The following is a 20,835-nucleotide window of genomic DNA, read 5'->3' as shown; positions in this document are numbered from 1 at the left end:
GGATCCCCTTGGACACGGAAAGCAACGAAAACGTCACACTTACGTAAGCCCCTCTACCTGCTACTTTACTAACGCTGATAGGAAGGTCCTGATAAAAGACTCCATCTCAGGTAGCAATAGAGGGGGGGGACAGTTGTTAGCATGGAGCTTTATTTAGTCCCAATGGAAGGGCTTAGGTGTAGTCCTCATTCTGCAGCCTCACCCTAATCAGACACAGTCATATCACTACACGTGGGTTGTGTTCATTATGAAACACGGAGGGACTACATGGAGTTGTCCAATAAGAAATTCTCATTTACAGTTGAAGTCGGGAGTTTACATACACCTTAGCCAAATACATTTAAACTCAGTTTCACAATTACTGACATTTAATCCTAGTAAAAATCATGTCTTAGGTCAGTTAGGATCACTACTTTATTTTAAGAATGTGAAATGTCAGAATAATAGTAGAGAGAATGATTTATTTCAGCTTTTATTTATTTCATCACATTCCCAGTGGGTCAGAAGTTTACGTACACTCAATTAGTATTTGGTAGCATTGCCTTTAAATTGTTTAACTTGGGTCAAACGTGTCGGGTAGCCTTCCACAAGCTTCCCACAATAAGTTGGGTGAATTTTGGCCCATTCTTCCTGACAGAGCTGGTGTAACTGAGTCAGGTTTGTAGGTCTCCTTGTTCGCACACGCTTTTTCAGTTCTGCCCACACATTTTCTATAGGATTGAGGTCAGGGTTTTGTGATGGCCACTTCAATACCTTGACTTTGTTGTCCTTAAGCCATTTTGCCACAACTTTGGAAGTATGCTTGGGGTCATTGTCCATTCGGAAGACCCATTTGTGACCAAGCTTTAACTTCCTGACTGATGTCTTGAGATGTTGCTTCAATGTATCCACATAATTTTCCAGCCTCATGATGCCATCTATTTTGTGAAGTGCACCAGTCCCTCCTGCAGCAAAGCACCCCCACAACATGATGCTGCCACCCCCGTGCTTCACGGTTGGGATGGGTTCTTCAGCTTGCAAGCCTCCCCCTTTTTCCTCCAAACATAACAATGGTCATTATGGCCAAACAGTTCTATTTTTGTTTCATCAGACCAGAGGACATTTCCCCCAAAAGTACAATCTTTGTCCCCATGTGCAGTTGCAAACCGTAGTATGGCTTTTTTATGGCAGTTTTGGAGCAGTGGCTTCTTCCTTGCGGAGCGGCCTTTCTTCCTTCCTGAGCGGTATGACGGCTGCGTGGTCCCATGGTGTTTATACCTGCGTATTATTGTTTGTACAGATGAACGTGGTACCTTCAGGCATTTGGAAATTGCTCCCAAGGATGAACCAGATTTGTGGAGGTCCACAAAAAAAATTCTGAGGTCTTGGCTGATTTATTTTGATTTTCCCATGATATCAAGCAAACAGGCACTGAGTTTGAAGGTAGGCCTTGAAATACAGGTACACCTCCAATTGACTCAAATGATGTCAATTAGCCTATCAGAAGCTTCTAAAGCCATGACATCAGTTTCTGAAATTTTCCAAGCAGTTTAAAAGGCCCAGTCAACTCAGTGTATGTAAACTTCCGACTTCAACTGTACATCTTCCGTAACGACTATGACCCAGTTTTGGGAACTGTTTTGACCTCACTAACAGATTAATCAAACATCCGAATGCGAACCATTCCAGAAAAAGCATCTGGAGGTTTGGGATGAACACGGTCTATGCCTGATTTGATAGACTACAACGTCTGGCAGCCACCAGCAGTCCCTCCACATCCTAATAAAAATTTCAATGAACAAATGTCCAGAGAACTGCTGAAAAATCATGCAGATGTAGTAAAACAAGCAGTTCAAGGCCAGAAATATGCCGTTTATCGATCCAATACAGAGTCAGCTAAGATCAATTGTCACATGCAGTAGCGAATCATCAACCTGACACTACATCAGTAAATTATCATCATCAGCAGAAGACAATGCATGTTGCTGCAACATCAAACGCTCAATACAATGTAAATGCAAACGGAAGTGTGTCCTCCTCTCCTTGACAGCCACCTTTTGTCAAGGATAGTAATGTGTATCTTACCGGAGTCCTTTGCAGAAGAGTTTTGAAATCTGCCACACCCCCTTTGAATCAGATTTTGTTTTGTTCGGAGAAGAAAACCATGCACACGTTTTTTTTTTATATGATACTTAGCATTTTATCTATATAGTGTCTTGAACAACGAACTTAATTTATTTTGGGATACGCCCCTGTAAACGTAATTTGCCTGATGACAAGCGAGTGGAGAAGGAGAATCTAATTTCATACTCATTTCAAGCTCATTTTTCCATCCACGTCCCTCTCCGCCTCTTCTCGATAACCTTTGAAAAGTAGGCGAGAGAGGACACAGGAGTTGAACAAATCCAAATGAGAAAAAACCCTATGTAGATATTGCTGGGTGAACATTGCAGGCAAGCACATCAAACAAGGGGTAAAAGCAAGGGCTAAGGGCATGAAATGTAACAATAGGAATACACCTACAGAGTGATTCCTCACAAAACCAGGACAAAAGACAACCATGATTTTGGAGATTTCATGAAATGTTATCCATAGAATGTTATTTTGGAGGAAGGATTGTTGACATGTATATGTAAAAGCATAATTGAGAAATAATTTATCAAAGTTGGCATTCAGTGCCTTCAGAAAGTATTAATACCCCTTGACTTATTCCCCCCAAAATTGTTACAGCCTGAATTGAAAATGGATTCACATCATTTTTTTTCTCACCCATGTATATACAATACCCCATCATGACTGTGAAAACATGTTTTTAGAAGTTTTTGCAAATGTATTGAAAATTACATAAGTATTCAAACCCACCAGTCAATACGTTAGAATCACCTTTGTCAGCTGAGTCTTTCTGGGTAAGTCTGTAAGAGCTTTGCACACATGGATTGTACAATATTTGCACATTATTCTATTTTAAATTCTTCAAGCTCTGTCAAGTTGGTTGGTGTTCATTGCTAGGCAGCCATTTTCAAGCCTTGCTATAGATTTTCAAGACGATTTAAGTCAAAACTATAACTAGGCCACTCAGGAACATTCAATGTTGTCTTGGTAAACAACTTGAGTGTATATTTGGGCGTGTGTTTCGGGTTATTGTCCTACAGAAAGGTGAATTCATCTCACAGTGTCTGGTGGAAAGCAGAATGAACCAGGTTTTCCTCTACGAGTTTACCTGTGCTTAGCTCCATTCCGTTTCTTTTCATCCTGAAAAACTCCCCAGGCCTTAACGATTGCAAGCATGCATACCCTTAACATGATGCAGCCACCAATATGCTTGAAAATATGCAGAGTGGTACTCTGTAATGTGTTGTATTGGATTTACCCCAAACATAACCCTTTGTATTCAGGACAAAAAGTCAATTACTTTGCCACATTTTTTGCAGTATTACTTTAGTGCCCTGTTGCAAACAGGATGCATGTTTTGGAATACTTTTATTATGTACAGGCGTCCTTCTTTTCACTCTGTCAATTAGGTTAGTATTGTGGAGTAGGCCAACAATGTTGTTTATCCATCCTCAGTTTTATCCCCATCACAGCCATTAAACTTCCTTTCTGGCTTCATGGTGAAATCCCTGAGCGGTTTTCTTCCTCTCCAGCAACAGTTAGGAAGGACCCCTGTAAATTTGTAGTGACTGGGTGTATTGATACACCACCCAAAGTGTACTTAATAACTTCACCATGCTCAATGGGATCTTAATGTATGCTTTTTTAATTGTCTACCAATAGGTGCCCTCCCTGGTCTTTGTGGTTGAATCCATGCTTGAAATTCACTGCTCAACTGAGTGACCTTTCACATAGTTGTTTGTGTGGGGTACAGAGATGAGGAAGTGACTCAAACATCATGTTAAACACTATTATTGCACACAGAGTGCAACTTGCACATTTTTACTCCTGAACTTATTTAGGCTTGCCATAACAAAGGGGTTGAATACTTATTGACTGAAGACATTTCAGCTTTGCATTTTTTATTGATTTGTAAACAATTCTAAAAACATAATTCCACTCACATTATGGGGTATTGTGTGTAGGCCAGTGACAAAATATCTCAATTTAACCCATTTTAAATTCAAGTTGTGAAGTTGGTGTTACCCAGGCCTTCTTTAAAAGGTGCAATATGCAGAAATCGCTCCATCATTTCCCGGTTGCAAAAATTCTAATAGTTTGTCTAATTCCAGTTTATGTGACAAAACAAGCAAGTATAGTGTAGAGAATCATTGTACCATCAAAACCACTGAGAAATATTTTCAAAAACATGTATTTTCAGCTGGTGTACAAAACAAAGTAAAAGACGCAAAAACGAAACATAAGAACCGAAGCATAGAAATAGCGCACATTGAACAGATCTACATGTTCTTAAACTTGCTTTCAATGAGAAATCTATAAATCCATTTCTATGTCAATTTGGTCAGCTCACCCAAAAAGTTACATATTTTTTATGTTTTTATTTAACCAGGCAAGTCAGTTAAGAACAAATTCTTATTTACAATGACGGCCTACCCCGGCCAAACCCTAAACCAGGACGATGTTTAGTCAAATGTGCGCCGCCCTATGGGACTCCCAATCATGGCCGGTTGTGATACAGCCTGGAATCAAACCAGGGTCTGTAGTGACGCCTATAGCACTGAGATGCAGTGCCTTAGACCGCTGCGCCACTTGGGAGTCCCAAAATAATATTGCAGCTTTAAGACTCCATAATGTTTTATCTGTTAGTGCTACAAAGCAGACATTGGTGCCACATGAAGCTTTTCCGCTTGCTCTGTAATACGAGTATTGTTTTGATTCCCTTAACATTTTTTTTACATTGATTCATAAATATTGAAAAAAAAAATTTGGATTTGGCTAATGTTTCAATATATTGTTTAACATAACATACTGTATGGGCATATCAAAGTTCTAGAGTGGGATTTCTTCTACGTTTACAGTTATGATCCAATTTGTAAGCATTGCCAACAGAGTGAAGGTGAAAATGTATTAAAAAAAATGGTCCCCCTCTGCTGGTGATTTGCAGAATTTGCAATGATACAAGTAAAAAGGAGGGCTGCCTACTATCCCAATTTTTATGTATACAATGGGCCATAACTTTAAAACTAACACTCTGGAACTTTGATACGCCCGTAGAGTATATTATGTTCAATAATATATAGAATAATTTGTCAAAATGTGTCCAATATTTTCAATAATTTGTCCAATATTCATCTTTATATTTTTTCTATATTCATAAATTAATGTAAAACAAAGGGGGAAAAAAATACTGCTTGCTCTTCAATATGAGTAGTAACGCTTCATACGACACCAATTTATACTTTGTAGCACCTACAGATGAAACATTATGGAGTCTTAAAGGAGGCCTGGGTAAGGCCAAAATGTCACAAATATACTAACTTTTATTAATTATTTTTCAATTATGCTTTTAGATACAAATGCATGTCAACAATCCTTCATCCAAAAGGACCATTCAATGGATTGTATTTTGTGGAAAAGTGAGGAATCGCTCTACAATGTAAGACCGATACTGTCTTCCAAATGCAGGGATCGGGTGAAATTGTGAAAACACAATTTGAAAGTGTGTTTTGTGATAGGCAGGCAATGTTTAGTGAAAAGAGGTGTGTGAGGTGTGTGGATGGAGTGTCATCGGTTAACAGTGCTAATAAATTGTGTCAGTATAGCCTAGCCCAGTGGCTCTGTTGTGTTTGATTAGGCCAACAGGTAGTCCTTGTTTGCTGCGTTAGACCGGGATGTGGGAACACACTTAAAAATCTGAAAGGGCAATAAATCAAGCCCTCATTCAGGACAGATGGTTCTGATTGGACAGGGCTAAAAACTTCCATTAAACTACTGCTTTCCACCATCCAACCACTGAATTTATGCCTTTTCCCAGTCGTCTATCGCTAGACATCCACACCTTCACCCCCATGGAAATATGCAGAGAACAAAAGTGAAGCCCTAAAGTATAAACAATAGTGATAAAGATGATAAAGCGCCCCTTACTGGTGAGTAAGTCATAGACTGTTCTCTCTGCTACCGCACGGCAATCGGTACCGGAGCGCCAAGTCTAGGACCAAAAGGCTCCTCAACAGCTTCTACCCCCAAGCCATAAGACTGCTGAACAATTAATCAAAATGGCCACTGGATTATTCACATTGACCACCCCCCTCCATTTGTTTTTTTACACCGCTGCTACTCATTGTTTATCTGTGCATAGTCACTTTACCACTACCTACATGTACAAATGACCTTGACTAACCTTACCCACGACATTGACTCGGTACCGGTACCCCCAGTATATAGCCTCATTATTGTCATTTTATTGTGTTACTTTTTATAATTTTTTACTTTAGTTGATTTGGTAAATATTTTCTAAACTCTTTCTTGAACTGCACTGTTGGTAAGTAAGCATTTCACGGTAAGGTCTACACGTATTCGGCGCATGTGACAAATAGTTTGATTTGATTTGTTTTAAGTCTGACCCTGTACAAAAAGAGTTATCTGAATGAGTCCAACCCTTTCATATTCCACAAGAACATTGACATATCTGTGTGTGTGAGAGAGAGAGATTTCTCACAGCTTTCTGTGACTCCACCCTGCCAGAGGGATACCGAGAACAAACACAAGACACCATTCTACCCGATGGACACACGCATCTCGTCTGTGCTCAGAGACCTTGGTGGGCAGCCGTGAACATGCATGACACAAGAGGACGGGCAGGGACCAGGGAGGAAGCGACACACAGCTGACAGTCTGACAGCTGGGTGGGACTACTGTCACAGTGTCTCGTCCATCATACATCACTTAGAGTGACAGGCTGGGCAGAATAATGCACTACTGCTGTAGAATTACAGACGTGACTTGACAAGGATCTGTGTGGATCGAAATGTGTTGTTACAACAAGGTACGTATAAGTGAGACATTCTATAGTCCTATATTCCAAAACAATCTACTCATATAAAAAAAAAAGATGGTGTGGCTTGTACTCTAATATCAGAAAGACCTATAACGGTATGCTTTCATGGCTGTATTGACTGCCTTAGGCATCAGCTCAGGATATGACTACCATCTGTGTAATTCTAGCTAGTGTCTCTCCTCCTCTAGCAAACTGCAGGACAACAAGGTATTCATTCCCATTCCAAGCGAGTCTAACAGGAGGATGAAAGAAAGAAAAAAACAAGTGGCAGCAACATGCTCTGGTCTACGCCACTTCTCATCCTAACCAATGAGAGCCCAGCTAGGTATCAATTCACAATAAAAAAAGGAGCTGGTCAGGACTACAGGATGTAAAGCATATGACTGACACCTGCAGGGTGGTCTGTGTATTACCGCTCGCAATGAAAGATTAAGCTTCGGCCATGGCCCCTTTTCAGTACAGACACACTGACCTCAGGCACTGATGCTCTCAATTTTTGGATGCTGAAAGACCCCCATCGCTATCTGTGCCCATTCAACATACCTACGTAAATCTAGGCTATTACTTCTCATACACTTACGATTATTGCTTGAACAGTTGCTAAGATTATATTTGGTTGTGATCATTGCAAAATACCTATTTTGGATGCAGCAGTTGTTAGCTAGAATGCTGACTCTCATTAACCTAGCCAAAGAGCCATTTTACTGGTTGAAGTTTAAGTATAATGCAGTTAATTTGCGATGATGACACAAAGCTTATATTAAGTACAACATTCATACGAGCCTTAAAAGTCAATTATAATCCCAAAGTAGTGTGAAATGCACTCATAAGCAACATGTCAATAGAGGCTTTTTTGTTGCCGGTCTATGAGAACTCCCCCATCTTCTGCAACCAATATGGCTCACGTCGCTCTCGTGCAGCAATGTTTGCAAACACACGAGGGTGATGTGAATTTATAGGGACAAATTATACTCTAGAGCAACTGGCGGCCCATGGGTGATTTTACTTGGCCTCCCAAGTTCTCTGAGCAAAAAAATAAATAATTATGCAAATAATATCTATTATTTTTGGGGAAATAAAAGACTAAAAACACCAGCAAATCAGCTCAAAGTGATTTTAATTTTGAAAATAGGTTCAAAATTATTCCCACGCATAATAGAGAGATGTATGTGATAGTATACAAACGTAAGCAAGGTTTGAAATTATTATGTTTTAGTCAAATATTATATTGGTTTGGTCTTCTTGCGGTCAATTTGCAGTCTGACTTGTAATTATGCGCTAAAAAGAAAATCGTCCCGTGGCTGAATCTAGTTTATGATCCCTGCTCTAGAGGGCTTCATGTAAATTAGTTGTATACAGTTTAGCTATGATCAAACCTGAAAGTACATTTTAATTTGAAGTGAATGAAATACAAGCACTTGTGAAATACACGAGTACTCCCTTGACAGATTGAGGGCCGCTGAATCAAAACAACAAAAATCTATCAGTATTTCTTCCACCTCAGTCCCAAAACTTAGCAAATTAAAGAACTGTAACACTGCTGTGGACGGTAATCTAATGCACACACAGTACAAGTGTTTTCCACCAAAGGAAAAATCAGTCCATGTTTGTGGTACATTGTCATTTCAAATAAACCTGAAACTGGGTCACTGGCAATGGCTCAAAGGCTTAGCATTCTCACTTTATTTCTCCACACAAAAAGGGACATGATATTCACGAAATGACAGCATATTCAAATACCCACTCTAGTTTGGGAACCAACCGGTTACCCATTTGCCATTTTGTTGGATTTTGCCAAACCACATTTGGGTTGAGAGGCCCTACCCTTCTACCCCTATGTTTTTATGTTGTTCCATCATTTTCCCCCCTCCAAGAGAGATTACAGAGACAAGCTGCCGTGACAGAATGACCACCAGGATCACAATACATCCCTGCCACTCTGATCCCAGCAAATCATGTTAATCAGGCCCTCTCATGATGCCATCTTGTGGTGAAAATGTGCACCACAGCAATAACATGCAACGTCATCTGTCTGTATGATTAGAGATCTGGCCCAGAAATTGTAACCAAAATGGTTTGTTTTTTAAAGATACTCACCCCTCCCATTGTTATCCCATCAATAAGGGCCACATATGGTTTCTGATATGTTCCTTAAAAGATCAAAAAAAATATAAGTCAAAATAGAACAGATAGCCAAAGGAGGGAAACTGGTGCTCCCAAGATACTAAACATAACTGGTCCCATCAGAGAACATGGATGTACAGAATGGTCTGTCCTCGTCGTAGATTCATAATGAAAACCAAACGTTTTGTGATACACAGGCATATTGTTTGTTCTAAAAATGTTTCCCCTCTAGCAGAATCATGGAAGAGGCGAGATCGGGACACGTACCAATAGTATTGTTCAGGATGTATTCTTCACGGAAGAAGTTCTTAGCAAGGGCATCTCCTCTCTTCCCTGCTTCAGTCACAGCTAGGAGGAAATGTGATTACAAAATGCACTCAGTAGAGATAAGACCCTTTTGAAAACGAAGATGACATGCACAGTACAAATCAAGATGCTGTGTGAGTATGCGTGTGTACTCTGGACAATCTGTTATTTACCTATGATGTCTCCACCAGCACAGAAGGCTTTCCCACCGGCTCCTTTGACAATAACAATATCAGTCTCCTTGTCCGTCTCCCATTTCTACAATGAAACATGCAGTAGATTCAAAACAGTTTGAGTACATTATGTGGATCAAGTCAATTCTGACTGCTATCCAAGTTTACACGTGGTACATTATAAGGTATTACATTGCCCATTGCAATGCCCATGTAACCCTGATCGCATTCATGCTATGTATGTGTGTTTAGACATTGAAGCATTTCCAAGTTCCACTTTCCATTGCCATTAGCCCTTTACAGTCGTACCCGTATACGGGTTAGAAATGGCAGATTTGGGCACTGATAAACACCTAAATTAAATTGGAACGTAGCGGCGGTACAGTAACATGCTATACATGACGTCAGAGCTCTGGGTTTTGACTGACAGCCGATCTGAACTTGAGCCCCCATCCCTCCAGGTAATTGGGCAACTTTTACACATTTTTTGTTTCCTAAGTGAGGAAAACGCTGTAAATTCAGATTACTATTTATTTTCAAAGATGAAACATTGAGGATTATAATAAATACCGTTGCACCTACCCCACATTTTTCAGAAATAGTCTTATGTTACTGAATCTATCCAGAGTTTTTTCAGATTTCGTTATCAACAAATGCAGCGAAAAGTACAGTAAATGTAAAATGCACATAAAATCAACAGTGTAATGTTTTGGATTCAGTCTTGTGAACTGTTGTGTACTCACCGTAATCATTTTCGCATCATCGCCAAACTGTTCCCTTTCAAATGCTACCATGGTTATGCATATGCTTTTCATATTTGTTCTGTAAGACACTCTTCAATGTATTCTTATCCATTTAGGCCAATTCCCACTAGTGTAAAGGGTTAAAACAGGTTCTGAAACATTTGAGATGTTGAACACAACCTTACCTCGCCCTGTGGCCAGAGGCCTTAACAGTAAGCCACATTTAACAATTTGCCACATTTAATGAACTACTCCTACAAATGGCTGCTGTTGTTGTTCGCAGCAGGACTGATATGGTTGCCTGTCCTTGCCCCCTGTCCCAGTGACAGGTAGCCTAGTCAGTGTTAACTAACTATCGCTCACCTTGAGCTGGGGGTACATGAGTCGTATCATGTTCATGTTGAGGGCGTTCAGGGCTTTGGGGCGGTTCAGGGTGATCACCCCAGCATTCCCCACTTTCTCCACCAGTATCTCGGCTCCCGCCTGGCTCGTCATCTGCCACCAAACACACACACACAGAGAAAAAAGGCAATGTAACACGAGCAAACACATGTAGGTATAGCAGTAGGATGAGCATGACAGGTTTGACTTAAACTCCTGAACCAAAGGAAGAGGATTTCTATTCTATACAATAAAGTGGTGCTGTTACCTACCGTAGCTATAGCTTAACGTGTGTGTCCATCTCTCTCCCCTTCACTTCTGTGGAGGGAGTATTACCACACATATAGCTGCATAGCTAGCTAACTGTCTTACAGAAGAATTTTAAGTGCTTACCATTTGCCCTCGAATTCTTTGCAATCTGCAGAGGGACCTAAATCTAAAGACAATACAAGAAAGATGTGAAAATGGTGACAGAGATTAAATGTGATTAAACCCTATGAACACTAAACTTGGACATACTGACCTCTGTTATTAGGCAGGGCAAACCTGATTTGGTGATTTCTGCTATATCGTCAAAATAAATCAAATCGCAACACGTTTTTTGGACTCATTCAGCAGTTTTTACCTGATTAAGTACAATACCATAATGTTGAAGGTAGGATGCGGCCATCATTACTTGTATTTTTTTAAAAGCATCTTATAAAAATGTACAAGCACCAAAAGCCCTATCGTTTTGACGAGTGGCAATAAATCACGAAATAGGTGGAAATCTGGTTATATACGCTGTTGAAACTAACACAAGAAAAACATGGAAACAGGAGATTTTTTTCTCTTCTCACAGGTTAGAGGACAACTGGCAGAAGACAGTCAACTATAGTTCAGAGTGTTAGATTTTGATTCGCAGCGCTGTTTTGTCAATTGCTCATATCAATTTCACATTGAAATCAATAGAGAGAGGGCGGAAAATGAGGATGGACATCCTATTAAAACTAGCACAGCTCAAAAACCACACGGAATCGGGGTATTTTATATCACTGGTAGTGGACAACTTGTAGAAGACAACCAGCCACACTTTGAAGTGTTGTATTTTGAATGAGGTGGGTCACCAACGGGGTAAGAGTAACTCAACACTTTTGTGTTAATCACTCATATGATTACATATTGAAATCAATAGAACGAGGGCAAAATGTTTTGGTTGTATGTTCTGTTTAAACGTACATTATACAAAGGTCACATGGAAATGTGGAATAACTTATATGTTACCCTTCCAATGAGCTTATCATATAAACTACAACGCGAAAAGTACGGTTTACTTCCCTTTTAATCATGTCAGCACAGGTAACAGCCGTTTAGTCTTTCTTTAGTTTTCATTCTTACTCTTCCCAATTCACTTAAACTATATTACTTTATTTCCCATGGGCTTCACCAGAGTACTCCCTAGTGGCTGGAATACAACTGTATTAAGCCCCTTACATATACATTGGGTTTATCTAACAGGTTGGTTAGATAAACATTTGTTGAAGGCTGCTATCTATATTTTGGAATGGCAGATGTTGATTTCGGGAGTCTGCCAAAGGGAACAAACCACTTTTTCTGTTAGTTAACTCAAACGAATCACGACCCACCTTAGAATATCAACAGTGACTACGGTTGGCTGCTATTTTAATGACAGTTTGACTGTCAAATCCGTGTATTAGTATGTGGCCAGCGACATTTATGAGAGACCACCCCGAATTATTCGTGAAATAATAGAGTAATAGAATAATATAATTTTTTATAGAGTTCTAAGTCCTGCGACCCCCCCATCACTAGTTTAAGCATTCAGAGATTTAAAAAAATGCTCTGATGCACAATTTAACCAGGTGCTCTAGAAAGAGCTCCCATTGTGACTGTGCAGCAGCCAATTCATTCGCCTTCCCTACTGTTACATTGGCTCACAATGTAAGAGGTGAGGTAGATGACAAGGCTTGATTTATTTAAAAAGCTGTTTATTCTAACTTGCATTATAATAAGGACTAGCTAGAAAGTACAGTCTCTTTGGAGAAACACAATTTGCAATTGGAAGACTAAAGCCTTGTTCACACTGCAGAGCTTAATGCTCAAATCAGTTTGGTTTGCTTGCTAGGACACCAGCACACACTAACCTTCGCCGCCGCACCCACCGCCTGCCGAGTTCTGCTCTCCTGCAGTTATTTGAACGTTACCGCGTGGGTAATCACTACCCAGTAGTGCCACACGAGAGTGGAGTTGGCTAAACTGGCTAGCTACTTACCTCGCCCTAACGTTAGCAGAATTGCATGAAAGCGGTGCATGGCAGGCGGGGGTCGAAGGATACTGTGTACCGGTGTCCCCTAGCCCAGCCTCTTTCTTCTTCGGTGGTGGGTTTTCAGTGGCTGGCAGGGCTTTACATTAACTTTTTTAGCCACAAATTTTTTACTTGTCCAAATGCTGAAGTCACTTGTCCCAACGAAAAAAGGTATGTAACACCATCAGCCAAAGGGGTGACTGAAAATGAGTGAAGTATATAGTAGGGATCAAAAATTACTTTTTATTTTATTTAACTAGGAAAGTCGGCTAAGAAAAAATTCTGATTTACAATGACGGCCTACAGACCCATAGTCCACTTGTCAAACTTGTTCCACAGAGGGCTGAGTATTTGCGGGTTTTCGCTCCTCCCTTGTACTTGATGAATTAAGGTCACTAATTAGTAAGGAACTCCCCTCACCTGGTTGTCTAGGTCTTAATTGGCAGGGAAACAGAAAACCCAGCAGACACTAGGTCCTCTACGGAATGAGTTTGACAACCCAGCCATAGACGATGTTATCGCCCCTAGCGGCCATCCAAAATAAAGAAGAGGGCAGATTATTTTTCCTTTTTTTCACACTACAGACGGCAATATCGGTCACTAATACAGGACTAGTAAAGCCCCAATGCAGTACTTGTGAGAAGAAAAAAATATATTACTTTTTTATTAATAATAAAAAAAAATATATTCAGATTTTTCAGAGGGTGCTGCAGCACCCTCAGCACCCCTATTTTGCGCGGCTATGCCAATCTGGCTACCTGTGTGTGCAGAAGCACGCAGATGAGCCAGTGACACAGTCAACGAGTCTCGCTGGCTGTGCGTCTTGTGAAGGGTTGTACAATCATCATGGGTTGCAGAGCAACCCTGCTGTCCTCAGAACTGGATAATTAAAAACTGATTTCACATTTTTCCTGTCATCCTCCTCTCATATTAGGCCTAGGCTACTATATGTGTTGTAGGTAGGTTGCATAATGCTAAAATAATATGGAAATAGGCCTAGCCCAACTATACATTTCTTTCATAAGCATTCCTCAGCTGTAACCTAAATTCTTTTGACTCCTCATTTCATTTTTCCATCTTGGCATTGTTTGCTCAATTTCACTTCTTGTGGCCTAAAATATTTGTAATTCAAAATAAATATGCGAATGAGAATAGCATATACTCCGACTAATTATTCCCATTTAAAAGCTTCAACTTTAGGTCATTTAACACTATTAGTATAGTTTGGAAATTCCTCTTCATAACTTTAATTTCTCTTAATGCTTTAATGATATTTCAGTTAGTAGGATTAGGCTTTTGGTCGTTTGGTTTGCAATAACAAGGAAGGATTTATTTTCTGGACACGCATGCGTAATTTCTGTCTGAAGGTTTTTTTATTTTTTTATTTCTCATTCGATTTTTATATCTTGCTATTGCTTCTTTTGTCTCTCGTATTCACCTTAGGTCTCCCATATTTTGGAGTTATTAAAAAAAGCACTTAAAACTTTGAGGTAGAACTAGAACTCCGTTTGATTAATTCATTGTTTGATCATGAAGCAGCATGGCAGGAGAAATCTAGCATGTAATTAAACTGAAAGAGTTTCTTAATAGGCCAAGTCATATTCATTTCAAATTGAGAGGAAATAGAACATTTGGGCTTTTACAAAAATAAGACACCGGAGTGTCTGCTATAAAAATAGACTTTGGCTATTGGCCCAGATCATCCAACATTCGAGAGGAAGAAGAAGAAAACAAAACAATTCTGACCGGATATTTTGCGCTGCTTTGGTGAGACTCTTAGCTCTGTCTTTGTTCTCTTGCTTTGTGTAAATATAACATATTTATTGAAATAAGTTATAGCAAATAGGAATATAGGCAATTTACTCAGAATGTCAACCATACACTGCCCTGCGGCAGCACAGCTGCCTGATCAGAGTAACTGTTTGATATTGTGTTGTTTTTTTTTACTTGCTCCGGACCAGCCTTAATGTCGAGCCCTGGTTGGCATCCAAAGTTGGTGCATTTCCGCCACCGACTGTGCTGGAGTATGAGCCAGAGAGCGATAGCAGCCTCAATGGTAGTGGGCGCAGCATAGTAGGTGTGGCATGTAGTAACCGCAGTCAGCAGATAGACATTATTGGTCCAAACAGCAAGTTACTTTTGACCAAATAGGATGTGTGTGTGTGTTCAGACAGCAGTCATTTGCTGGCATGTCTACGCTAGTTATCATAGTAACAACAGGTGTGCGTGCAGTGGTGTAGACTGATTGGTGGTGGTGCTCATGCTTCCTATCACCCACAAGTTATGTAGCAAGCCAAGGTGACAACAATGCCTGCCATGAACGTTTCCCAGTTGCTTTGAATGTTAAAAATCATAGTGTAAGACCACTTTTAAAGCCTCAAAAGGATAAGATGATTGAACTTTCAAAACAAGTAATTTTTTGGCTAGCCACAGCAGTCAATTAGCTAGCTAGGTAGCAGTTTAGCTTTTTAGCCCATTCACTGATGTGTCTGTAAATAATTAAGCTAGTTAGCAACCACATGTTTTTTTCAAAACTGTCTGAGTAGCTAGCAAGTAACAAGATATGCCAAATAACAGTCTAAAAACCACTTGTGGGCAAAATAAAATCAGATTTTCGCATGGCCAGGAATCAGATTTGTATCGGATTTCAAACCTATGAAGGTGGTTTGAAATGTGGCTTGAAATATGATTCCATGTGCTTTTTGGCTGTTAACACAGCAGGAAAAATAACAGATTCAAATCAGATAAGCTCATTTTTTTTATTTGAGTCACTCCAATGTGAACAAGGCTTAATGGGTTGACGAATGCAATGTCAAGATATTAGCTACTGTAATCATGCATGGAGAGTTGAAGCACCATTGGGCAGCAACACAACAGTCTACTCACACAAACTATTATTTTTTTTAAAGTATCACTTTTTCTCCCCAATTTCATGGTATCCAATTGGTATTAAAATCTTGTCTCATCGCTGCAACTCCTGTATGGACTCGGGAGAGGCGAAGGTCGAGAGCCGTGCGTCCTCCGAAACACAACCCAACCGCAGTGATTCTTGACACAATGCCGACTTAACCCGGAAGCCAGCCACACCAATGGGTCGGAGGAAACACTGTACACCTGGTGACCGTGTCAGCTTGCACTGCGCCCGGCCCGTCACAGGAGTCACTAGTGTGCGATGGGACAAGGACATCCCTGTCGGCCAAACCCTCCCCTAACCCGGGCGACGCTGGGCCAATTGTGTGCCGCCCCATGGGTCGCGGCCGGCCGAACCCAGAATCTCTAGTGGCACAGCTAGCACTGCCTTAGATCACTAGATCACTGCACCACTCGGGAGGCTAGACAAACTATTCTGACAGTGGATTTGTCAGAAGATACAGAACCTACTGTTATGCTTGTTTACACTGAGCTGCACTGGGGTCGGAACGCAATCATGGTTACATCTCACGCCGGCACCACGGCAATGATGAATATAAACCCTGGATTGCGGATGCTATGTATTGGCCATTGAGAGGCTTTGAAGCCACCGGTCGACCATATTGGCACTCCCAAATAGAACCAGTCCACCATTACAATGAATGGAATTCTATAGCAACTCTATGAAATGTTTCAGGGACAAAATTACATGTATTTAAGTATTTTTTTGTTGCAGTGGGGCCATAACATTTGTACTTAAAAAAAAGATACTTTAAGGAATATATATATATATATTAGGCTTACATAATTAAAAAAAAAGTATGCATTAAGGTATATAATAGAAAATGAATGTAGACAAATGCATTTCTATAGCTTAAAAAAAAAATACAATTGAGGAGTACCAAGATGGCTGTGTGGTAGCTTCAATACAGAGCCCCCTGTCAGTCATCCAGGGTTTATACACACTCTTTACATGGTGTCTCAATGTAACCATGATTGCGTTCAGACCCCAGTGCACCTCAGTGTTAACAAGCGTAACGGTATTGTCAGTATCTTCTGAAAACACCCCACATAAAGCTAGCCAGCTAACGTTCAACTCTAGCTACATGCACGGCGTCCTCATCGACTAAACATACATTTAAAATCAACGTTTGCAGACGTATGCCTACCTGTGCGTAGAATTCCAAATAGTTATTGACATTGTGTAGTTTTTCCTTCTCTGATTAGCTTGAAAAGCACACAGCTTGCTTCAAGAAATGGTTCAAGTTTACGAAATGTCCTTCCTGTACAGCAGGCAATAGACTATTCTTGATTGGTTACTTTCGTAAGCGTCATTGGGGGCGTATGCAGCATCAAATAAACGCTCGATGCATTTAAAAGCTGAGATTGACTACACTGCCATCTACTGAGACAATATATACATACACGCACCAAATTGGATTTTAGGTTACTACAAATCACTGTTTAGGCATGCTTGACTTTATGAGGATACTAGGCAGGGTTCAAATTATAGACCGGCTTGGATAAACAAATACCCATAAACAAATTAGCATTCCCCCAGGCCCACAATAACTGAAATATCAAAAACATAATTGGACAGCTATTTTATTAATTTTGGCATACAACAAGAAATGAGATGTTCTCCTATGGGAATCATTTAATTATTCTACATAAAACAAACCAGATACAATATTTTAAACAGACAATATTCACTATTCCCTGACATTACTATGATAGAAAAAAAAATCATATGAGCAAGGAGGGACATGGTTTTGTAGAGCGCATACAATGCCTTCCGAAAGTACTCAGACCCCTTGACTTTTTCCACATTTTGTTACGCTTTGTTATTCAAAACTGGATTTTAAAAATCCTCAGCAATCTCCATTGATCATCCTTGAGATGTTTCTACAACTTGATTGGAGTCCACCTGTGGTCAATTCAATTGATTGGACATGATTTGAAAAGGCACACACCTGTTTATATAAGGTTCCAGAGTTGACAGTGCATGTCAGAGCAAAAACCAAGCCATGAGGTCAAAGGGATTGTCCGTAGAGCTCCGAGACAGGATTATGTTGAGGCACAGATCTGGGGAAGGGTACCAAAACCTTTCTGCAGCATTGAAGGTCCCCAAGAACATAGTGGCCTCCATCATTCTTAAATGGAAGAAGTTTGGAAACACAAAGACTCTTCCTAGAGCTGGCCACCCCGCCAAACTGAGCAATCTGGGGAAAAGGGCCTTGGTCAGGGAGGTGACCAAGAACCCGATGGTCACTCTGACAGTGCTCTAGAGTTCCTCTGTGGAGATGGTTGTCCTTCTGGAAGGTTCACCCATCTCTGCAGCACTCCAAAAATTAGGCTTTTATGGTTGAGTGGCCAGATGGAAGCCACTCCTCAGTAAAAGGCATATGACAGCCTGTTTGGAGTTTGCCAAAAGGCACTTAAAGACTCTCAAACCATGAGAAACAATATTCTCTGGTCTGATGAAACCAAGATTGAACTTTTTGGCCTGAATGGCAAGCGTCACGTCTGAAGGAAACCTGGCACCATTCCTACGGTGTAGCATGATGGTGGCAGCATCATGCTGTGAGGATGTTTTTCAGCAGAAGGGACTGGGAGACTAGTCCTTTATGAAAACCTGCTCAGGACCGCAGACCGGGGCGAAGGTTCACCTTCCAACAGGACAACGACCCTAAGCACACAGCCAAGACAACGCAGGGGTGGTTTCGGGACAAGTCTCTGAATGTCCTTGAGTGGCGCAGACAGTGCCCTGACATGTACCTGATCGAACATCTCTGGAGAGACCTGAAAATAGCTGTGCAGCAACACTCCCCCATCCAACCTGACAGAGCTTGCGAGGATCTGCAGAGAAAAATGGGAGAAACTCCCCAAATACAGGTGTGCCAAGATTGTAGCGTCCTACCCAAGAAGACTTGATGCTGTAATCGCTGCCAAAGGTGGTTCAACAAAGTACAGAGTAAAGGTCTGAATACTTATGTAAATGTGATATTTTTATTAAATTAGCAAACAATTCTAAAAACCTGTTCTTGCTTTGTCATTTATGGGGTATTGTGTGTAAATGAGGGGAAAAAACTATTTAATCAATTTTAGAATAAGGCTGTAACAAAAGTCAAGGGGTCAGAATACTTTCAGAAGACATTGTACGAGACAATTTGAACAAACACAATATTTTAAATTCACTCTTTTTACCTGCGTTTTCCTTGGGCCAATAATACTTTGTTTTAAGTCCGGTAACACTTTGTAAACAAAAGTACTCAACGTGATACATGTTAAACTACATAAATCAGGTCTTAACAGATCTCTTTTAAAACATTGAAGTTTCAAAATGAGGCATAGCATTTAGAAGTAGCGTAGTTACTGGGATGTAGTTCCAGGAAGCGTTGTCTGCTTGGCTTCCCAGAGGAATCCTTCTAATTTACTGTGCCATCAAAGTATTCATACCCCTTGACTGATCCAAAAGTTTGGACTGATCCCATATTTTCTTGTGATACTGCCTGAATTCAAAATAGATTATATTTTTTTCTCACCCATCTAAACACAATCTATAACGACACACTGAAAACATGTTTTAAGAAATCCTAGAAAAAATGATTGAAAATGAAATACAGAAATATCTCCTTTACATAAGTATTCCACCAAGAAGAACCACCTGTAATGGAAGGACTACGAAATTAATGGACTTTTGCATTGAATGGATTTTGAAACTTGCACAGACGACTCCTTGATCATTAATTAACTGTCCATTTCCAAAAGTGATAGCCACGGACCATGTCAGCCCTTTTGTATTGTTGATGGACTATTACCTACGGAACTAGACAGACAACTCTATTTTCACAATCAAACTGCACTACTGACTGTGGACACTACTTATAACTCGACATTGATGACAATTTTTAAAAAATTCACATACATTTTTATTAAAATGCGCTCTAGGAAGAATCAAATACTGGAGCCTGAACAACTAAAAAGCTCTGCTAATCCACTTTGCTTTCCATATCAGACACTCACGTCAACGTGAAACCCGTTCAATCTCCTCACTTAATGCAAGCAGGAGACCAGAAAATAGCTAGCCAAACCCTAATCTTAGTAAAAGCATGTCTAAAAGATGTGAAAACTGGCCTTGTCAGATGGAGAAAAAAAAAAAATTGTGAGGAGACATCTGAGCTGGCAATTTTTAATTCTTTGCTAAAATATTCTTAAAAATAAACGCAACATGTAAAGTGTTGGTCTCATGTTTCATGAGCTGAAATAAAAAGAACCCAGAATTGTTCCATATTCACAAAAAGATTATTTAGCTCAAATGTTGTGCATAAATTTGTTAACATCTGTTAGTGAACATTTCTCATTTGCCAAGATAATCCATCCACCTGACTGGTGTGGCATATCAAGAAGCTGATTAAACAGCATGATCATTACACATGTGCACCTTGTGCTGGGGACAATAAAAGGCCACTAAAATGTGCAGTTGTGTTATACAACACAATGCCACAGAAGTTGAGGGAGTGTGCAATTGGCATGCTGACTGCAGGAATGTCCACCAGAGCTGTTGCCAGAGAATAGAATGTTCATTTCTCTACCATAAACTTCCTCCAATGTCGTTTTAGAGAATTTGGCAGTACATCCAACCGGCCTCACAATGTCATTTTAGAGAATTTGGCAGGATGTGAAACCAGCCTCACAATCGCAGACCACGTGTATCCACACCAGCCCAAGACCTTCACGTCCGGCTTCGTCTGAGACCAGCCACCCGGACAGCTGATGAAACAGGAGTATTTCTGTCTGTAATAAAGCCCTTTTGTGGAGAAAAACCTAATTCTGATTGGCTGGGCCTGGCTCCCCAGTGGGTGAGCCAATGCCCTCCCAGAACCACCCATGGCTGCGCTTCTGCCCAGTCACGCGAAATCTATTGATTAGGGTCTAATGAATAATTTTCAATTGACTGATTTC

The 20,835-nt window shown here is 40.3% G+C and overlaps 1 protein-coding gene across 1 annotated transcript in view; it reads right to left on the bottom strand.

Moving 5' to 3' along the window:
* Positions 1–17,197, bottom strand: part of hibch (3-hydroxyisobutyryl-CoA hydrolase) — a 47,615-nt gene extending 30,418 nt beyond the window's left edge. The window contains exons 1-6 of the mRNA XM_014173027.2: positions 17,040–17,197; positions 11,049–11,091; positions 10,638–10,769; positions 9,532–9,616; positions 9,320–9,400; positions 9,026–9,078 (exon numbers count right to left, since the gene is read on the bottom strand). Coding sequence (XP_014028502.1) covers positions 9,026–9,078; positions 9,320–9,400; positions 9,532–9,616; positions 10,638–10,769; positions 11,049–11,091; positions 17,040–17,071 — 426 coding nt within the window. The 5' untranslated portion in view covers positions 17,072–17,197. The remainder of the gene's footprint in view (positions 1–9,025; positions 9,079–9,319; positions 9,401–9,531; positions 9,617–10,637; positions 10,770–11,048; positions 11,092–17,039) is intronic.
* Between the last annotated feature and the right edge of the window lie 3,638 nt (positions 17,198–20,835).

The sequence above is a fragment of the Salmo salar genome, chromosome ssa25 (genome assembly GCF_905237065.1).
Source record: "Salmo salar chromosome ssa25, Ssal_v3.1, whole genome shotgun sequence".
In the NCBI taxonomy this organism is placed as follows: domain Eukaryota; kingdom Metazoa; phylum Chordata; class Actinopteri; order Salmoniformes; family Salmonidae; genus Salmo; species Salmo salar.
The sequence above is the reverse complement of the archived record's forward strand: the minus strand, read 5'-3'. Positions and strand labels throughout refer to the sequence as shown.